Source organism: Mauremys reevesii, linkage group 1, assembly GCF_016161935.1.
Source record: "Mauremys reevesii isolate NIE-2019 linkage group 1, ASM1616193v1, whole genome shotgun sequence".
Lineage (NCBI taxonomy): Eukaryota > Metazoa > Chordata > Testudines > Geoemydidae > Mauremys > Mauremys reevesii.
This window is the reverse complement of record NC_052623.1, coordinates 103,430,570-103,448,389: the sequence shown is the minus strand read 5'-3', so window position 1 is coordinate 103,448,389 and position 17,820 is coordinate 103,430,570. Positions and strand designations below refer to the sequence as shown.

Sequence of the window (17,820 nt, the reverse complement as noted above, 5' to 3'; positions counted from 1 at the left end):
GTGCAATTGATTGTTCCTTTCTAAGCACAGTACTTTGCATTTGTCCTTATTAAATTTCATCCTATTTACTTCAGATTATTTCCCCCGTTTGTCCAGATCATTTTGAATTTTAATCCTATACTCCAAAGCACTTGCAACCCTTTCCAGTTTGGTATCATCCTCAAATTTTATAAGTCTGCTCTCTATGACATTATCTAATTCACTGATGAAAATATTGAACAGAACTGGACCCAAGACTGATCCCTGTGAGACCCAACTGGATATGCCCTATCTGCTTGACTGTGAACTGATAACTACTCTCTAGGAATGATTTTCCAACCAGATATGCACCCACCTTATAGTAGTTCCATCTAGGCTATATCTTCCCAGTATGTTTATGAGAAGGTCATGCAAGACAGTATCAAAAGCCTTAATAAAATCAAGATATACAATATCTATCACTCCCTCCTCTCCCCCCCCCCCCCCCAGACTTGTTATCCTATCAAAAAAAGCTATTAGGTTGGTTTGACATGATTTGTTCTTGACAAATCCATGTTGATTGTTCCTTATCACCTTATTATCTTCTAGGTGTTCACAAATTATTTGCTCCATTATCTTTCTGGGCACTGAAGTTAAGCTGATTGGTCTAGCTTTGTCCTTATTCCCCTTTTTACTGATTGGCACTATATTTGCCCTCTTCCAGTCCTCTGGAATCTCTCATCTTCCATGCCTTTTCAAAGATGATCACTAATGGCTCAGATATCTCCTCAGTCACCTCCTTGAATGTTCTAAGATGCATTTCATCAGGCTCTCACGACTTGAAGACATCTAACTTGCCTAAGTAATTTTTAACTTGTTTTCCCTATTTTCACCTCAAATCATATCTCATTTTCATTGGCATTTACTATGTTAGACAGCCAATTGCTAACAACCTTTTTGGTGAAAACTGAAACAAGAAAGTCATTTAGCACTTCTGCCACTTCCAGTTATTGTCTTTCCCCTCACTCAGTGCATAATGGATCTACCCTGTCCTTGGTTTTCCTCTTTCTTTTAATGTATTTGTAGAATATTTTCTTATTGCCCTTTATGTCTCTAGCTAGGTTAATCTTGTTTTGTGCCTTGGCCTTTCTAATTTTGTCCTTACAAGTTGCTTGTTTATATTGATACTTTGGAATTTGACCTGTTTTCCACTTTTTGTAAAAAAAAATTTTATTTAATTTATTTTTTATTTATTTATTTCTGAGTTTCAGATCATCGAAGATCTCCTGGTTAAACAAGGGTGGGCACTTGTCCCACTGCATAGGAAAGATAGGAAGTATGGCAGTTTGCACTTGTGCCCTTAATAACAACTCTGAAAAAACTGCCAGCTCCCTTAAACTGTTTTTCCCCTTAGACTTGTTTCCCATGGAATCTTACCTACCAACTCCCTGAGTTTGCTAAGATCTGCCTTCTTGAAATACATTATCTTAATTCTATTTTCCCTCCCACCATTTCTTAGAATCATGAACTCTTATTTCACGGTCACTTTCACCTAAGCGGCCTTCCACTTTCAAACTCTCAATAAGTTCCTTCCTATCTGTCAAAATAGAATCTAGACCAGCCTCTCCCCTTGTTGCTTTCTCCACTGTCTGAAATAAAAATGGTCTTCAATGCATTCCAAGAACTTGCTGGATAATTTGTGCCCTGCTGTATTATTTTCCCAACAGATATCTGGGTAGCTGAAGTCCCCCATCACCACCAAGTCCTGTGCTTTGGATGATTTTTTGATATGTTTATACACTAGTTAGTATATCTTGGACACAATTGCTGAAGTAGTAAAAATTAATGCAAAGTTTAGGAATTGAGCTGTTTGGAAATTGTCAAAGATGAGCTTTGGCTTTTTATTTTTTTAAATTCACAGGAAGTGATTTCTACCTTACGACCAGTTCTAATTGGAAGGTTACAGACTAAGGGGGTTCTGGAAGCAAATTCATAAATAAGATATTACCTTCAGCTGACATCTTATTATGAATTCACACCTCCAAAGACAGTGTACAAGATTATGCATGGTTCACAGGCCTCCCTGCATCAAGACAGGCAAAATTTTGGAGTGTGCATAGCCCCTGCTTACACTGAGGAAGTTGTGAGGTCAAAATGCACCATGCACTATTTTCCTGCCATAGCTTCCAGGAGTAGAAAACAGAATACAAACCCAGATCTAACTCAAATTAACCTAACACCATGACAGCAAATTAACTGGACAAGAAGCAACAGGGAGCTGGTGCAGACTCCCAAAATCCATCTTTGAAAGCCAGGAACTAGAGACCAAGCCAGAGCCGGCCCATACAAAATTTTGAGGAGCATGACTGGCCACTGGACAGATGGAGCAGTCAATATGTCCAGAAGAAATTCTGGATGGAGAAGCCATCTAAGAGTGTCACAATTTTTAATGGAAACATTCCAAAATACTTAAGAGGAAGATGAGAGCAGAAGTTTTTGTATATTTGTGTGGCAACATGACAAAAAAAAAAAAAAAAAAGTAAATTTATGCCTAAGGAGCCTGCACCTTCTGCCCCAGTCCTGAGCCCACTCCCAGAGCCAGCACCCTATACTCCCTTCTGAAACCAAACTACCTCCCAGAGCTTGCACCCCTCACCCTCTCCTGTATCCCAAGCTCAACCCAGAGCCCCCTCCCACACTCCAAACCCCTTGGCCCCAACCCAGAGCCTGCACCCCCTCCCAAACCCCTGCCTCAGCCTGGGGAGAGTGAGCGAGCATGGGGGAGAGCGAGCAATGTGGGGGGGAACGGAATGAGCGGGCGGGGCCTCAGGGAAGGGGTGGGGTAGATCCTGAGTTGCACTTAAATTCAAAAAGTCATCTTGTGCATAAAAAAAGGTTGGAGACCACTGGTTTAGCACAATATTAGCTTCGCAAAAAGCCTTCTTTTTCTAACTCAGGACTAAGTGCATTGGCAAAGTCGTACAAAGGAATTTATACTGTGTGTCTAACCCCCACAGTCACAATGTCTAAATAATCTTTTTTACTGCTGATCATGAGCACCACTCTCCATACCTCATATAAGATAATGGAGGACAAAAGTAGTGCACTGAAATATTTTGTAATCATTTGGATAAACAAATTTTTCCATTACGAATAGAGTTATGCATGCGTTTTTATGTTATGAAGGATAAGGCTAAAGATAACAGATGTACAGTTCTCATCTCATAACACTGCTCTACAGCCAAAATGCTTCTGAAATAAATGTAGTCTAAACTTTACTAATTCTGGGTCACTGAGAACGAAAATGATGCTTAAAATTGTTGATTGGCTCTAGTTTTCAAGATATGCTATTGGGTTAGTGTATACGACCCTTGACTTGGGAATAGCGGAGGATAAGTGAGTTATAAAGGGAAGGGATCTCAATTTAAACCAGAAATGACTAAAATACATCTTTGACTGGATCTATGAATAAATCTATGACTGGGTTTGGACAGTACTTGCTTTTTAGGCAAAACAATGAATGATGCAATCTGAAGCTGGTATTGCGTCATACATGATATGAATTGCATCCTGTTATTCCTAGAAGTCATGGATGATGCAATCATAACGAAGCTTACATCACTCTGCTGAACAAATTGCCCTATATCAGCTCTAGAAATCATACAGTGTCACGCTCTCTTATTTGTCAGTGTTTGATTTTGCAAAGGGACACATTTCTGTTTAGCCAAAGTGAGCAGAGATGCCTCGTACTTGTGTGAACAGTGCGGATAACTTCTGCTATGTTTGTGGTGAAGTGAGACTTTTGCATCACAAAAGCGCAGTATAACCACTATGGTTAAGAAAGCCTATCACCTTTATTTTGGCTGCAAAATTGGAGATCAGGACAAGAGGTGGGCCCCACACATATGCTGCAACACTTGTGCAACAAATCTTCGCCAGTGGTTGAACAGGAAAAGGAAATCGATGCCTTTTGCAGTGCCAATGATTTGGAGAGAGACAACAGATCATACCAGCAATTGTCACTTCTGCATGGTGCCTCCAGTTGGGAAAGGTGTGTCAAAGAAGAAAAAGTGGACTGTGCATTATCCAAACATTCCATCAGCTATACGCCCAGTACTCTACGGAGAAGGACTGCCGGTTCCTGATGCACCAGAATCACTCTCACTTGAGTCAGACAAGGAAGAGGATGAAACTTCTGGTCCTGAACCATCAATGTCACAGGACCCACATTCTCTCCCATCCTCCTCCTCTGAACCACACCTCATAACACAAGGTGAGCTGAATGACCTTGTCGGGGATTTGGAACTACCCAAGAGTAAGGCAGAGCTGTTGGGCTCCAGACTACAGCAGTGGAATCTCCTGGTAGGTGATGTTAGGGTTTCCATGTTCCGTGACCGTCAAAAGGATCTTGTCCCATTCTTCTTCAGGGAAAGTGATCTTGTAGCCTGTAACAACATCGATGGGTGATGGCAGCCCTCAACATCGTTCACGATCCAGATGAGTGGAGACTGTTCATTGATTCATCGAAGACGAGTCTTAAAGCTGTTTTACTGCATAATGGCAATGTTTTGCCATCAATTCCAGTTGGTCATGCAGTCCATATGAAGGAAATCTATGACAACATGAAACAACTTTTGAGGTGCATAAACTATGACCAACATCAGTGGCAGCTTTGTGGTGATTTGAAGGTTGTTGCTCTCTTGCTTGGTCTGCAGACTGGATACACAAAGCACTGCTGTTTTCTCTGCGAATGGGATAGTCGTGCAAGAGATTCCCACTACATCAAGAAAGATTGGCCACTCCAACAGTCATTGGAGCCTGGGAGGAAAAGTGTTCAGCATCCACCACTTGTTGAATCAAGGAAGATTTTGTTACCACCTTTACACATCAAGCTGGGTCTGATGAAGAACTTTGTCAAGGCCATTGACAAAACACAAGCAGCTTTCAAGTACCTCCGTGGAAAATTTCCAAGGTTAAGTGAAGCTAAGATAAAGGAAGGTGTCTTTGTTGGTCTTCAGATTCGTGAACTTCTTCGAGATGATGCATTTGACCATGCACTGCGTGGCAAGGAAAAGACGGCCTGGAAAGCCTTCCAGTTAGTGGCAATAAATTTTCTGGGAAACAACAAGGCAGACAACTACAGGTTGTTGGTGGAAAACCTCCTCAAGGCATACAAAAGCCTTGGTTGCAACATGTCACTAAAAAGATACATTTTTTGCACTCTCATCTAGATTTTTTTTCCACCAAACTGCGGAGCAGTGAGCGACGAGCACGGCGAGCGATTTCACCAGGACATTGCAACAATGGAGAAACGCTATCAGGGCAAATGGAGCCCATCAATGCTTGCAGACTATTGCTGGACAGTGACAAGAGATGCTCCATTTAATGAATACAAGAGACAAGCCAAGAAGCGCCGAGTAGACACTGAATAGGACTAAACTATGTACATAATAGTTTTTTGCCTTTTGTTTCATAATAAAAATTTATATAACCCTTTTGCTGATTTTTAAAGTGTTACATAAACAGGACAGGTGAAATATTATCATGTAAAGCAACCATAAACACATGAAAAGACCTAGGTTTACAATTTATGATTAAAACTCTACTATCTACACAATATACATAGACATCAAATGTAAAAACTTAAATATCTTAGAAACAGTAGCCAGTTGTTTTAATTGTCATATTTGAATTCAGCACATCAAAATACATAATAAATAGCACATTTTATCTCTGAAGCAGACGACTTCTCAAAAATTGTAGACCAGTGTAATCAGAACCAGATATCAATCTCTGAAAATTTATCACATGGGGGATCAACAAGAGCAGTAAGTATGCAACAAACTTCACACAATATAAATGAATTCCTTAAACTCTCTAGGCATCAGCACTTCATCCAGTTAAGAGCTACCCCACTGTGTTAAAAAATTTTCAATAAATTAATTCAAGAAGCTGTGTAACACACTCTGCCTCATGGACATCTTGATGTTCATTCTGTTTCCATCTACCTGAGCAGAAATGCACCACATAGGTGACTATCAAAACTGAATGTACCAAAATGATTTTCTCTACAGACAGACAATACACAACAGGTGATCGTCTCTCCTATAGGCAGGAAAATAGACCACTTAAACTGGCTGTTGGGTGTAACAAGACAGTGTTAAGTGGACAGGCATATTTTCTAAGCCTACAGACCTGTTTATGAATTTCAACTCTTGCTCTTCACAGTACTGTAGATGGAACGGTTTTAAAAAGGACTTTACCAAACAGGTACATTCATGGCCTTACTATTAGTATGTAAAACCTTAAGCAATACAAAACCAACCTAAGTGAGGAACTGCTGCCTTAGGATACCACCATGGCAACTGCAGCCACTGAACTGGAACTGCTGACCACACCTATTCATAGCAGCATTGGACACTCACTAAACTGCTGTAAGGGGACCCACAACTCCGGCCCCATGTGCTGAAATCCTCCAGAGTCTGAACTGAGCCAAGCACTGGCCCTGGCATGAGGCCTCTAGGCACAATTTTGGGGTACAGATCCTTTGTCTAGCATCTGCTCTGAGAGCTGGGACCTCATGGTCCAACTACCCAACCCCGGGATCAGTGCTGATCCTCAGACTCCTCCGCAACTTAAACACACCCTCTCCCTGAGTTCCAGCCATATGGATTCTCAGAATTCAGAGGTTAGCTCTTCAAAGGCATGTAGTAGGTGTCTCACACACACTGCACAGAGTTCTAACACACCATTGTTCTTTACTTAAAACCACAAGAACTGCAACTCTACAAGAGTATTAAACCCTACATGCATTTCCCTCCAGAGCATTCTTTGGGCTGGGGTCAAAGTCCTCTGGGGACATCCAGGATCCTTCTTCTGTATCACATGGCTTCTCTTCTCAACCATGGAGGCCCCACCCCCCACCCCCTTTCCAGGTCAGTTTGCTTTGACTTTGGTTGGTCCCACAGCTAAACTGGGCCCCTGCCCCCAGCTACAAAAAAGAGCCTGCTTGTCTCTTTGCATCTCCTGCCCAAAACTTTGTAACTATGTCCAAAGGCTTCCTGCTGAGTCCTTCTTAAGCCCTTGCTTTGTCACCAGTCCCTTTATCCTGTTTGAGAATTTTCCACTCTCCTAACTTCCCCAGCCCCTTGCCGAGAAATAGGATAAAACGGCTTCTTTTAGGCTTGAGCTAATCCATTGTCCCAAGGTGTTTCCACCTGAATGGGAGCTAGTGGAGTTCTAAAGACCCCCGTTGTACCTGGTCTGGGAGGGCGGACAGACAGTTCTTGTCAACAAGGGTGGAAACCATTAGCACATATGTATTCAATGATACAGCAATTTTCTTAATCTTATACTAGCAACCAGAATTCATAAATTGAATAAACATATTCTCCATCTCACCACAGTGCCTATGATGTGGAAATGCCCCTCTTTTAGATTATGTTGTGGTGGGCAGATTCTCCCATATTGGCATCCTGATGCCCACATGCCAACCCCTCGCTGTAATAACCAAGCCCAAAGTTCCAGAATACCCTCCTCCTGGATACACACTGGAATACTTCTGTGTCAAAGACATTTACATTTCTTTATTGTTACATTCAAAGGGAGGGCTCTTGTGTGTATTTTGAGGCAGGTATGTTTTAAGTTTGTCTTTGTTTTGTGGTTTGCTTGCAGCATGTTTACTATTAGACGTCTATATTTGTATACTTTATAGAAACTGGACACTTAACAGCATACTTTGTGTTAGCTTCCATTGTTTAGAAAGTGAGAAACAAATGGATAATATTTCCAAAGTGGGAAGATTAGTCTGAATTCAAACAATTAACCAACTCTACTCCCACATTTGTGTTATTTACTTTTGCCAAAGTAGAATTAAGAAGTCAGAAATACAGGTTTGACAGTATCCCTTTTAATTGCATGGTAATCATCAACAAAACTAGAAGCAATCACAGTGCTTCTTCAAAAGAGTTGACTACTCAGAACAAATATACATGACTGAGTTACCTGGTTCTAGATTAGAAGTTAACATTTTAAAATACTGTGTATAGCCTTTCAAATGAGTCATTTTTTATTGTCTAAATTATTTTGAAATTTAGTAAATTTCAAAAAAGCCACAAGACAGTCAGAGAAGTTACCTACAGTTTTGAATCATCCAGTTTCTCCTTCCATCCCTCTACACCATTGCAGGATTTTTCCTACAGTACATTTGAATCTAGTGCAATTGCTTTGATACAAGCAAAGTATTTGTAAATTTAGAAACAACTCTGGCATGTGTATTTTGTCAGTTTTAGTTTTGCTCAAGGGAAAGTATGTTTTAATGGCCAGTAAATATAAATATCCAATCCACAGAGTTCTGAACATGAAAATGTTTGAGTTTAGCCCACTTTGATACAAAAGCAGATCACACCTGGAGTCCTCACTTCAACTGAAAAAAAAAAGGACCAATATCAATAACTAGCCTACATTAAGGTATAACTAGTCATCTTTTACTTCACAGATTTCCAGTGACTTACATGACTTTCCCATGGGATTTTTCTAGTCATTTATAGTCCATTACATTCTATGGCTATAGAATCCCTGCTGTGTTAAAAATGCCAAATAAAATTATATTTCGTTCACTGCTTTATGCTATATCTTCTTTTGTTCAGATCTAATTAGCGTAAGCCTGTTCATTTATCGGGAGCTTTTAGCTCATTATATTAGGCATTACAATATTTCTTTAGCTTTTCTTTATAGTGTTTACTCTAGCAAGGCTATACCTATGGCTGAGGGGCACTTTCAGCCTAAATCCCTATTTTCAAGCACTTTTTTAAGAAGTAAGATTGCTTTGGGGCTGAAACATCTTTGTTTATTCTCAGTCAAATGCAGCAACTTTTGGTTTATTTCAGGGTTCTTCTTGTTTGTTTTTAATTAACTGGCCGAATTTTTAATTATCCAAAAGGCAAAATGAATCTTCTTTCCAGTTATACTTTTCATGTACTTATACTGCATTCAAGTAATTCACAACAACATATTTCCTGGGCTTCTTCAAATAACTGCTTGTAGCTAAAACATTAGCCAAGTGTTTTAAGATCATAGAGTGTGTATCATGACCTACTACTCTGTATATATTTCAAATTCCCATAACCAGCACTATCCTTTGCCTGTCCCTTAGCAGCTATATTGTCAAGGTCTCTGACTTTCTAAATTCCACTTCTGTTACTTCTCTATTTAAGGAACTATTTTAAAGCAGTATATTCTCAGTTAATTTACAGTCATCCTTTATTTTGTTTCCTGCTTCATTCTGGACATATTCTCTCTAGTATTTTCATCCTCATGGTATGTGTAAAGCTAACCTTATTTCCCTTAATTGATGATGGCTGGAAGCTGTGTTCTCTCTAAGCTGCGCGGTCGCATGGCCACCCAAGAGTCAATCAAGTGCTGCGTACTTGATTAGCAGAGCCCGGTACATCCGAAGTTGTGTGTTCAGGTGCCCCTCCCCTCGCTGCTCTGCAGCCGTGTTCCTCCTGCCCTCTGCTTTGGAGGCCCTGGTCAGCTGCTCCCAGAACCCTCCTGCTTAATGTGCAGAGTGGGGGGGGGGGGTGGAAGGAAGGAGGTGCACTGTAGTCAGGGTAGTATGGAGGCAAGTGTGAGACAGACTCGGGGGGGGGGGAGGGGGAGAAGAGTGCATGCGTGCTGGCTGCTGAGGAAGTCTGAGAGACTGTGCGCCGTCTCTTTAAAGGCACTCACCAGAAGGCTCATTGTTCAGACCACAGCAGCTCTGTCCTGCTCCTGAGCCCTGTCCACCCTCCCCAACTCCACAGACATGGAGTACATGGGCAGTGGGGAGACAAACACCATGATATCAGTGCCTCTTCTCCTCCCCCTGCTCTGCACGTTAAGCAAGAGGTTCCCAGGAGCAGCTGACCAGGGGCTCCAAGGCAGAGGGCAGGAGCAATGAGGCTGCAGAGCAATGGGGGGGATGGGCACCTGAACACATGCCGCCAGACATGTACGGCTCAGCTAATCAAGTGCACAGCACTTGATTGACTCTTCATCAGCCGTGCAACCACACAGCTTAGAGGGAACACAGGTTACCAGAATTCCCAATCCTACAACCAATCGCTCCTGTTACATCTTACTGTAAAGACTCTCACTTGGAGCCAGGAAAGTTAGTTCATAAAAACTATTTCACTAGCTAGTTTTTAATGTCAAATCTAGAGTGGATATTAACGTAAACTTGTCAAGGCAAAATTTGAGATGCTATTAGTTACAGTCAAGTCAGTCATATTACAATACCCAGATTCTTTTAAGGAATCCACATTATTCATCTGCTTTCCTTTAGGTGTTTTTAAGCTGCTTAATAAATAGTTACAATAATTCATTAAAATGCTATAGTTATATTTACTAGTCTTTAGTTCCCTAGGTACTTAAGTAGACACTAGGTTTGCCCTTTTGTAGTCTTGCAGGGCCTCATCTGTCCTCCATGAACTAAAATGCCATTTAGATGCCATCTACACTACAATAAAAGACCCGTGGCACAGCTGCTGCTGGCCTGGCTCAGTTGACTTGGGCTTACCAGGCTAAAAATTGCAGAATGTCTGCACCAGTGGGTCTCAAAGCCAGTGTGCCACTTGTTTAGGGAAAGCCTCTGGTGGGCCAGGCCGGTTTACCTGTCATGTCAACAAGTTCAGCTGATTGTGGCTCCCACTGGCCACGGTTCACCACTCCAGGCCGATGGGGGCTGCGGGAAGGGCAGCCAGCCCACGCCTCTCCACAGCCCCATTGGCCTGACCCCACACACACAGGGTCACAAAGCCCAAGCTCCATCCAGAATCTGAACATCTACCTTGCAATGTTTAGCCCCACAGCCCGAGCTAACTGACCCAGGCTCTAAGACTTGGTACCGTAGGGTTTTTTTAGTGCAGTGTAAACACACCCCAAATGTCTCTGATGCTACTTCATTTCATTCAACACACCCTATGTTGTCACAGCAAAGTTATTTGAATACATCCAGACATTCTTTAAGCTTTTCATTCTTGCTTCTGCCTTTCTTTCTTTCCCCATTCTCCCCTATTAGTGTGGTTCAGAACTTTGCTGCATTTTTTAATGTTCCCAATTAATATTACATTGGTTTATCGTGCCTTAGCTTTCCCAATCAGTTTTTCGGTTCAAGCCTCCAGTTCTGTGTGTTGGGGTATACAAGCCACACACTGAGCACTAATGGCTAAAGGGCTCATTTTGGGCTCAGCCAGCCCCACCCCTCCACACCTGCAGCAAATGCTCCATCTGCTGGAGGAATTAAAAGGGAGCAAATTAGCTCAGTTGGTGAGCCATGCTGAAGGTGAGCAGATCTGCAGCCCACAACTACAGCAGAGTAGAGCAGAGCAAAACCTAAAGGCTCTGACGCAGCTGCCAAAGGGGCCCTCCATGAGGAAAGGGATGACCCTCCACAGAGACAAGCAGAGAGGGAAGTATTCTGTGTCCCTGGACAGTGACGACTCCCTCTTGCTTCCTTAAGATTTGGATTTTCCCATCAGGCGAAGGCCTTGGACTGAGGTGACCCTAAGGGGGGACAAGTGGAAGAGGCCCAGGGAGAACAGCCTTAAGTAGACTTGGCTGCCAGGTTAGCGGTAGCTAAAAGGGCCCTGAGTCAGAGCCCAGTAGAGTGGGAGGGCCCAGGCTCCCCTCCCCACAACTCCCTTGGCAGTCCAGGGTTGTGGCCGTGACCACTAGGCCATGCTTCCCAACCAGACCCTGAGTGGAGACCATTACAGTCAGTTAATTTAATTTAGTAGAGAACCCTGGATGATACTCTGATTGATAGAGCCAAACTTTATTCTAAAGAAAAATTAGGTAAGCAGACAGGCAAACAATTACCAGGTACTGCAATTACACTCACATTCAAAGATAGAATGGTGTATCAATGGGCGATCAGTCCACTGACAACAGAATGAAGCATAGCCTTATAACCCTGTAACTGAGGGCAGGTCTTGACGCTGCTTTTCCACAGCAGTGTCACTTGCCCCATAACCTCAGCTGTGCAGAACTCGCCACCATCCACAGCCTCAGGAACAACTCTGACATCATAATCAAAAAGGCTGACAAAGGAGGTGCTCTCATCATCATGAATAGCTCAGAATATGAACGAGAGGCTGCTAGGCAGCTCTCTAACACCACATTCTACAGGCCATTACCCTCTGATCCCACTGAGGGTTACCAAAAGAAACTACATCATTTGCTCAAGAAACTCCCTGAAAAAGCACAGGAACAAATCTGCAGACACACCCCTAGAATCCCGAGCAGGGGTATTCTATCTGCTACCCAAGATCCACAAACCTGGAAATCCTGGATGCCTCATCATCTCAGGCATTGGCACCGACAGCAGGATTGTCTGGCTATGTAGACTCTCTCCTCAGGCCCTACATTACCAGCACTCCTAGCTATCTTCGAGAAACCACTGACTTCCTGAGGAAAGTACAATCCATTGGTAATCTTCCCAAAAACACTATCCCGGCCACCATGGATGCAGAAGCCCTCTACACCAACATTCCACACAAAAATGGACTACAAGCCGTGAGGAACAGTATCCCCGATAATGTCACGGCAAACCTGGTGGCTGAACTTTGTGACTTTGTCCTCAAATGTGAAATAGTTGTGGGTGAGGACAATGTGTACCTTCAGGTCAACGGCACTGCTATGGGTACCCACATGGCCCCACAGTATGCCAACATTTTTATGGCTGACTTAGAACAACGCTTCTTCAGCTCTCGTCCCCTAATGCCCCTACTCTACTTGTGTTACATTGATAACATCATCATCTGGACTGATGGAAAAGAAGCCCTTGAGGAATTCCACCATGACTTCAACAATTTCCATCCCACTATCAACCTCAGCCTGGACCAGTCCACACAAGAGAACCACTTCCTGGACACTACAGTGCTAATAAGCGATGGCCACATAAACACCACCCTATACCGCAAACCTACTGACCGCTGCACTTACATGCCTCCAGCTTTAATCCAGACAACATCACACGATCCAATTTCTACAGCCAAGCTCTAAGATACAACCGCATTTGCTCCAATCCCTCAGACAGAGACAAACACCTACAAGATCTCTATCAAGCAGTCTTAAAACGACAATACCCACCTGCTGAAGTGAAGAAACAGATTGACAGAGCCAGAAGAATACCCAGAAGTCACCTACTCCAGGACAGGCCTAACAAAGGAAGTGGCCGTCACCTTCAGCCCCCAACTAAAACCTCTTCAGTGCATCATCAAGGATCTACAACCTATCCTGAAGGACGATCCTTCACTCTCACAGATCTTGGGAGACAGGCCAGTCCTCGCTTACAGACAGCCCCCCAACCCGAAGCAAATTTCCCCATGCTAATTTTTCCCCTATTGTTACTCACACCTTCTTGTCAACTGTTGGAAATGGGCCATCCTGATTATCACTACAAATTTTTTTTTCTCCTGCTGATAATAGCCCACCTTAATTGATTAGTATTGTTATAGTTGGTATGGCAACACTCATTTTTTCATGTTCTCTGTGTATGTGTACAGTAGGAAGATATATATATATATATATATATATATAGATATATATATATATCTATATATATATATATATATATATATATAATCTTCCTACTGTATTTTCCACTGCATGCATCCGATGAAGTGGGTTTTAGCCCACGAAAGCTTATGCTCAAATAAATTTGTTAGTCTCTAAGGTGCCACAAGTACTCCTCGTTCTTATTGCTGCTTAAGTTGATATAACTTACGTTGCACAGGGATGTGAAAAAGCCCCCATCCCATGTGATGCAAGTTTCACGCTATCCACATTCGCACTAGGTCAGCGGAACTGTAGTGTAAACTTGCCCTTAATTATATACTTTTGGGTATTAACTAGAGTTTTCCACAAAACTACTCCTTTTATAACCTATTATTATGCTAATTAACATTAAACCTATGCATTACCATATACACATTTCTGCCACCTCTTTATTGGCTTTTTACATTATACATAGTTTAAACTAACATCTGCATCAATACCCTTCCCATGTTATCAATATAGACAGCATTTTAATAAAAAAATTCACAATTCTCAAAAACACTCGCTAAAAACCGTGCTAAGACCAGTTATAATCAAAATATAGCTACAACATAACCCTGGGTTATGGACTTACCAGCTTCAGTTTTTCCATCTTATCATCTCAAACTTATCTTTATGCTAACTAACTCATTTTCGCATTCTCCTCGATACTTAGCAGGCACGCTCCCTGCTGTGGCGTAGGCATACCCTAGTGAAACAGTAGGCTATTCACTGCACCCACTTAATCCTTGGCTTCCAACTAAACCGGCAAAAGCACCATTTACTGATAACTGTGACACTGACACCTGCCCACTAGGAACTGAACAAGAGACCAGAAACTCATTTCACAGTACACTGAACAGCAATATCTTCCAATTACCACTGCCCTGGACTGAATTTCAGCCAGAGGTTATGAAGATACTCTATTCTTCTCAGGGACAAAAGGATGGTCCAGTAGGACCATCCAGGGGTTTGGACACTAACCTGGGTTTTGAAACCCAGGGTCAATCCCCTGCTCTCCTACAGTCTTCATGTGTGACCTCAGGCAAGTCATTAGTGGTTGGTCCAGACTAAAGGGGTATGAACTGCAGAGTGCCTTGAAGTGATGCACTCTAAATGCTCCATGCAGACCTTGCTCTAAATGATCCATGTAGACCCTGCTGGCATAAACGTAAAGATACTTTGAAACAGGGACTACATCAGTGTGAACAAACAAGACTACATTAACATGAAGTAGGTACCTTTAAGTTTATGCTAGTAGGGTATTACATGGGGGCAGTCAGAGAGCTCTACCGTTCACACCTCTGTACTCTGGTTGTGGCACTGTGTAGCTAAGCCCTTAAATTCTGTGCCTCAGTTCCCCCATCTACAAAAATGGGGAAGAGTACATCCTACCTCACAAGAGATGTTGGGAGGAGAACTACAGTAGAGACTGACAACGTGGGTATTCACCCACGAAAGCTCATGCTCCAATACAATCTGTTAGTCTATAAGGTGCCACAGGACTCTTTGTTGCTTCTTAGTAGAGACTGAGGTGCTCAGATACAATGGCAATGGGGCTATATATACCAAAGATAGATTTACGCCATTATTGGCACTCGGACATTCAGTCCCCTGGGATGATTTTCAACAATCCTTGACAATATTTTTTTTTTTTTTTTAAAAGGAACACCAACTTTTTTCCCCATAATTTCACCCCATAGAAGACTTTCCCATTAGCCTACCTACCTCTTGGAAACCCAACTTTCGCGTCCATCATTCTTATACTGTTTCATTCTCCCTTCCTCATTTGTATAAACTCATTTTATAAAAACACTGTTATTAGTTACCTACTATTTCCAGTTGGTCACAGTCAAACAAAACAACAACAAAAAGGCTATCCACTTGCTAACTTTTATTACAGAGGAAGAGGTATCATCTAAACTAGTGTAGGATACTTTACTTTTGCTGTATTAGGCCAGGTTTACACTACCTGCTCCCCACGCATTGCATATGGAGCCTAAGCACCTAATCCAGGCTTTGTGGATTCCAGAGATTTCCTAGGTGCCTAAAGGTTAGGTGTCACATTGCCGAGTGGTGCAACACTTTAATTCCTTTGTTGTTCAGAAAGAAGCTTTAAAAAAAAAAAAAAAAGGAACAAAATGATCAGACAATACTTACAGCACTGGAATCAACATCGCTATGTATAGCAACAGTTTTAATGCCCATCTTCTTGCATGTTTTAATCACCTATTAAAAAAAAAAAGTTTTCAGTATTTAAGTAATCTTATAGCAAAAAAGTTCAAGAATGATAAATGCTTGAAAGTTATAACTTACCCTGCATGCAATCTCTCCTCTGTTGGCGATAAGGAGTTTCTCAAATGTCTGAAGGGGGAAGAAAGATATTGACGAATCAACATTTTTCTTTTTAAACACAAATATAACTAAAAAAACCAAACACTCCTCATAGATTTTTACCGGTGGGCCTTGTGTAAATGAGAAGAGGGAAAAAATCAAAACAAACAAACAAACTTTGTTCATACCACAGTCTAATCTTGATTATTCTGACAGAAAGGAAGACAATCAATTCAGATCAACAGTGATCAAACTGGTCTCCTTCCATGTAATTTTGCCAACTCCAAACTGGAATTTGCTGTTCCATCAGGCTTGAACTCTTTGGCTTTGTCCACATTTAGGAGTTTTGTCACTTTAACTACGCTGGCATAATTAAGAGGCAGTAGTACCCTCCCAGTGCAGGCACAGTTATACTAGAATACGGGCCTGTCGACACAGTAAAGTTACAGCACTGTAAGCCAAGGTATGAATTTAAGACATTGTAGTTATACTATCAGGTCTCCTTGTGTGGAAACACTTGTTTCAATATAGCAGTGCCTCCCCGCTCCTGGCCTCAGTTTCTTACATCACCTTGTAAGTGTTTAGACTAAAATTAAAAAAAAAAAAAAAGGCAAGCCACTTATTCCAAAATAAGAGTAGCCACAAAGGGAGCGATAGCAGTATAGTTATGTGACATAAAGTCAGTCAATTCTGCAATAGACACACTAACAGGAGGAGACACTCAGCTCTTGTTCCTGCTATTACAGGGGACACATTTGACATCCAGCAAGAAACATCACACATTGCTTTTGAGCAACATGCTGTCTTTCCTGAGTAGGTCATTTCCCCTAATTAGTAGAAGATCTTGAAATTCAGTTTTTTTTAAATAATGTTCAAATAACTGAGTTTGAGCTCCACTGACACCCACTACCCCCTGCACGTACTCACAGGACTTCCAATTAACAGATTGAGGGAAGCTAAGCACCCTGCTTCACTGCCAATACAGAGCTATCCTCATGACAGAGAGGAAATTAACCATAGTGGGAGAGGGAGGAGCAGTCTTGAATAAGTGACAGTCAAGACTTGTAGGAAATGTCGCAAGTGCAAATTCATGATCAAATTCTCCCAAGAATGAAGTTACTTTTAAGAACCTGTTCTACAACTCCTGTTCCCCCTGCCCTTCATTTTCTAATGTAGCTGTCATCCCGTCAGTTGCTTCTATGCAGACATGTAAATCTATGGCTTGTATTCCCCAGAGTGAAACACAGCTGCTATACTTTCCCCTCAATACCAGAGCACATGCAGCCACAGTATTTGCAATCATCCAAGCAGATTTACTTAGAGGGAAGCCAAGTGAATGTACCTCCCATTAGAAAAAGTTTTGCTTGGCTAGTAGCTGCAGACCTAGATTGCTACTTCCTGAGTCAATTAATGGGCCAGACACAGAGAGAGAGAGAGAAAAAAAAAAAAGCTGGCAACCTCCTCCAACTTGAGGATTTACTCTTCTCTGCTAGCCCTGTAAAGTCTCATCTGTATACCTTCCTAGCATGTGAACTGTTCGTAAACATTAGATTTGGAAGATGTTAGGTCATTTAATAAATGTCCTGCTGCTAATGCAGAGTTGCTGTCTATAGTAATTTGCAGTGTTTTGTCCGATCTAGCTTTAAAGATTCTCAAGAAATGGGGACTCCACCTCTTCAAAAAATGACTACGTATAATGTAAATAACTATTTCAAATGTGTTTTGGAATGTGAAAGAAATGTACATTATGTCCAGGGCATGGGCAAATACACTCCCAAGAATAAGGATAATTTATTTGCCCGAAGAGTAAGATTTTTTTTTAAAAATCCAACATTTAAGGAGTTTTGCTAGTGACAGGCAGTCTCACTAAAACTACTAGTGTTAGCATAGGCACTGGAGAAAAGATTAACTTTTGGATTTCAAATATATGTTTATGGTACAGTATAGTAA

The 17,820-nt window shown here is 41.8% G+C and overlaps 1 protein-coding gene across 7 annotated transcripts in view; it reads right to left on the bottom strand.

Annotated features, from left to right (window-relative positions):
- The window catches only part of PCCA (propionyl-CoA carboxylase subunit alpha), a 414,132-nt gene that overhangs the window by 384,134 nt on the left and 12,178 nt on the right, over positions 1–17,820 (bottom strand). For 5 of the 7 annotated variants that reach the window (XM_039502573.1, XM_039502579.1, XM_039502605.1 and 2 more), the window contains exons 3-4: positions 15,853–15,900; positions 15,697–15,765 (exon numbers count right to left, since the gene is read on the bottom strand). In XM_039502573.1, coding sequence (XP_039358507.1) covers positions 15,697–15,765; positions 15,853–15,900 — 117 coding nt within the window. Of the gene's footprint in view, positions 1–7,359; positions 7,457–11,839; positions 11,993–15,696; positions 15,766–15,852; positions 15,901–17,820 lie in introns of those variants that run through there. The other 2 variants (XM_039502614.1, XM_039502587.1) reach the window with 2 other exon arrangements.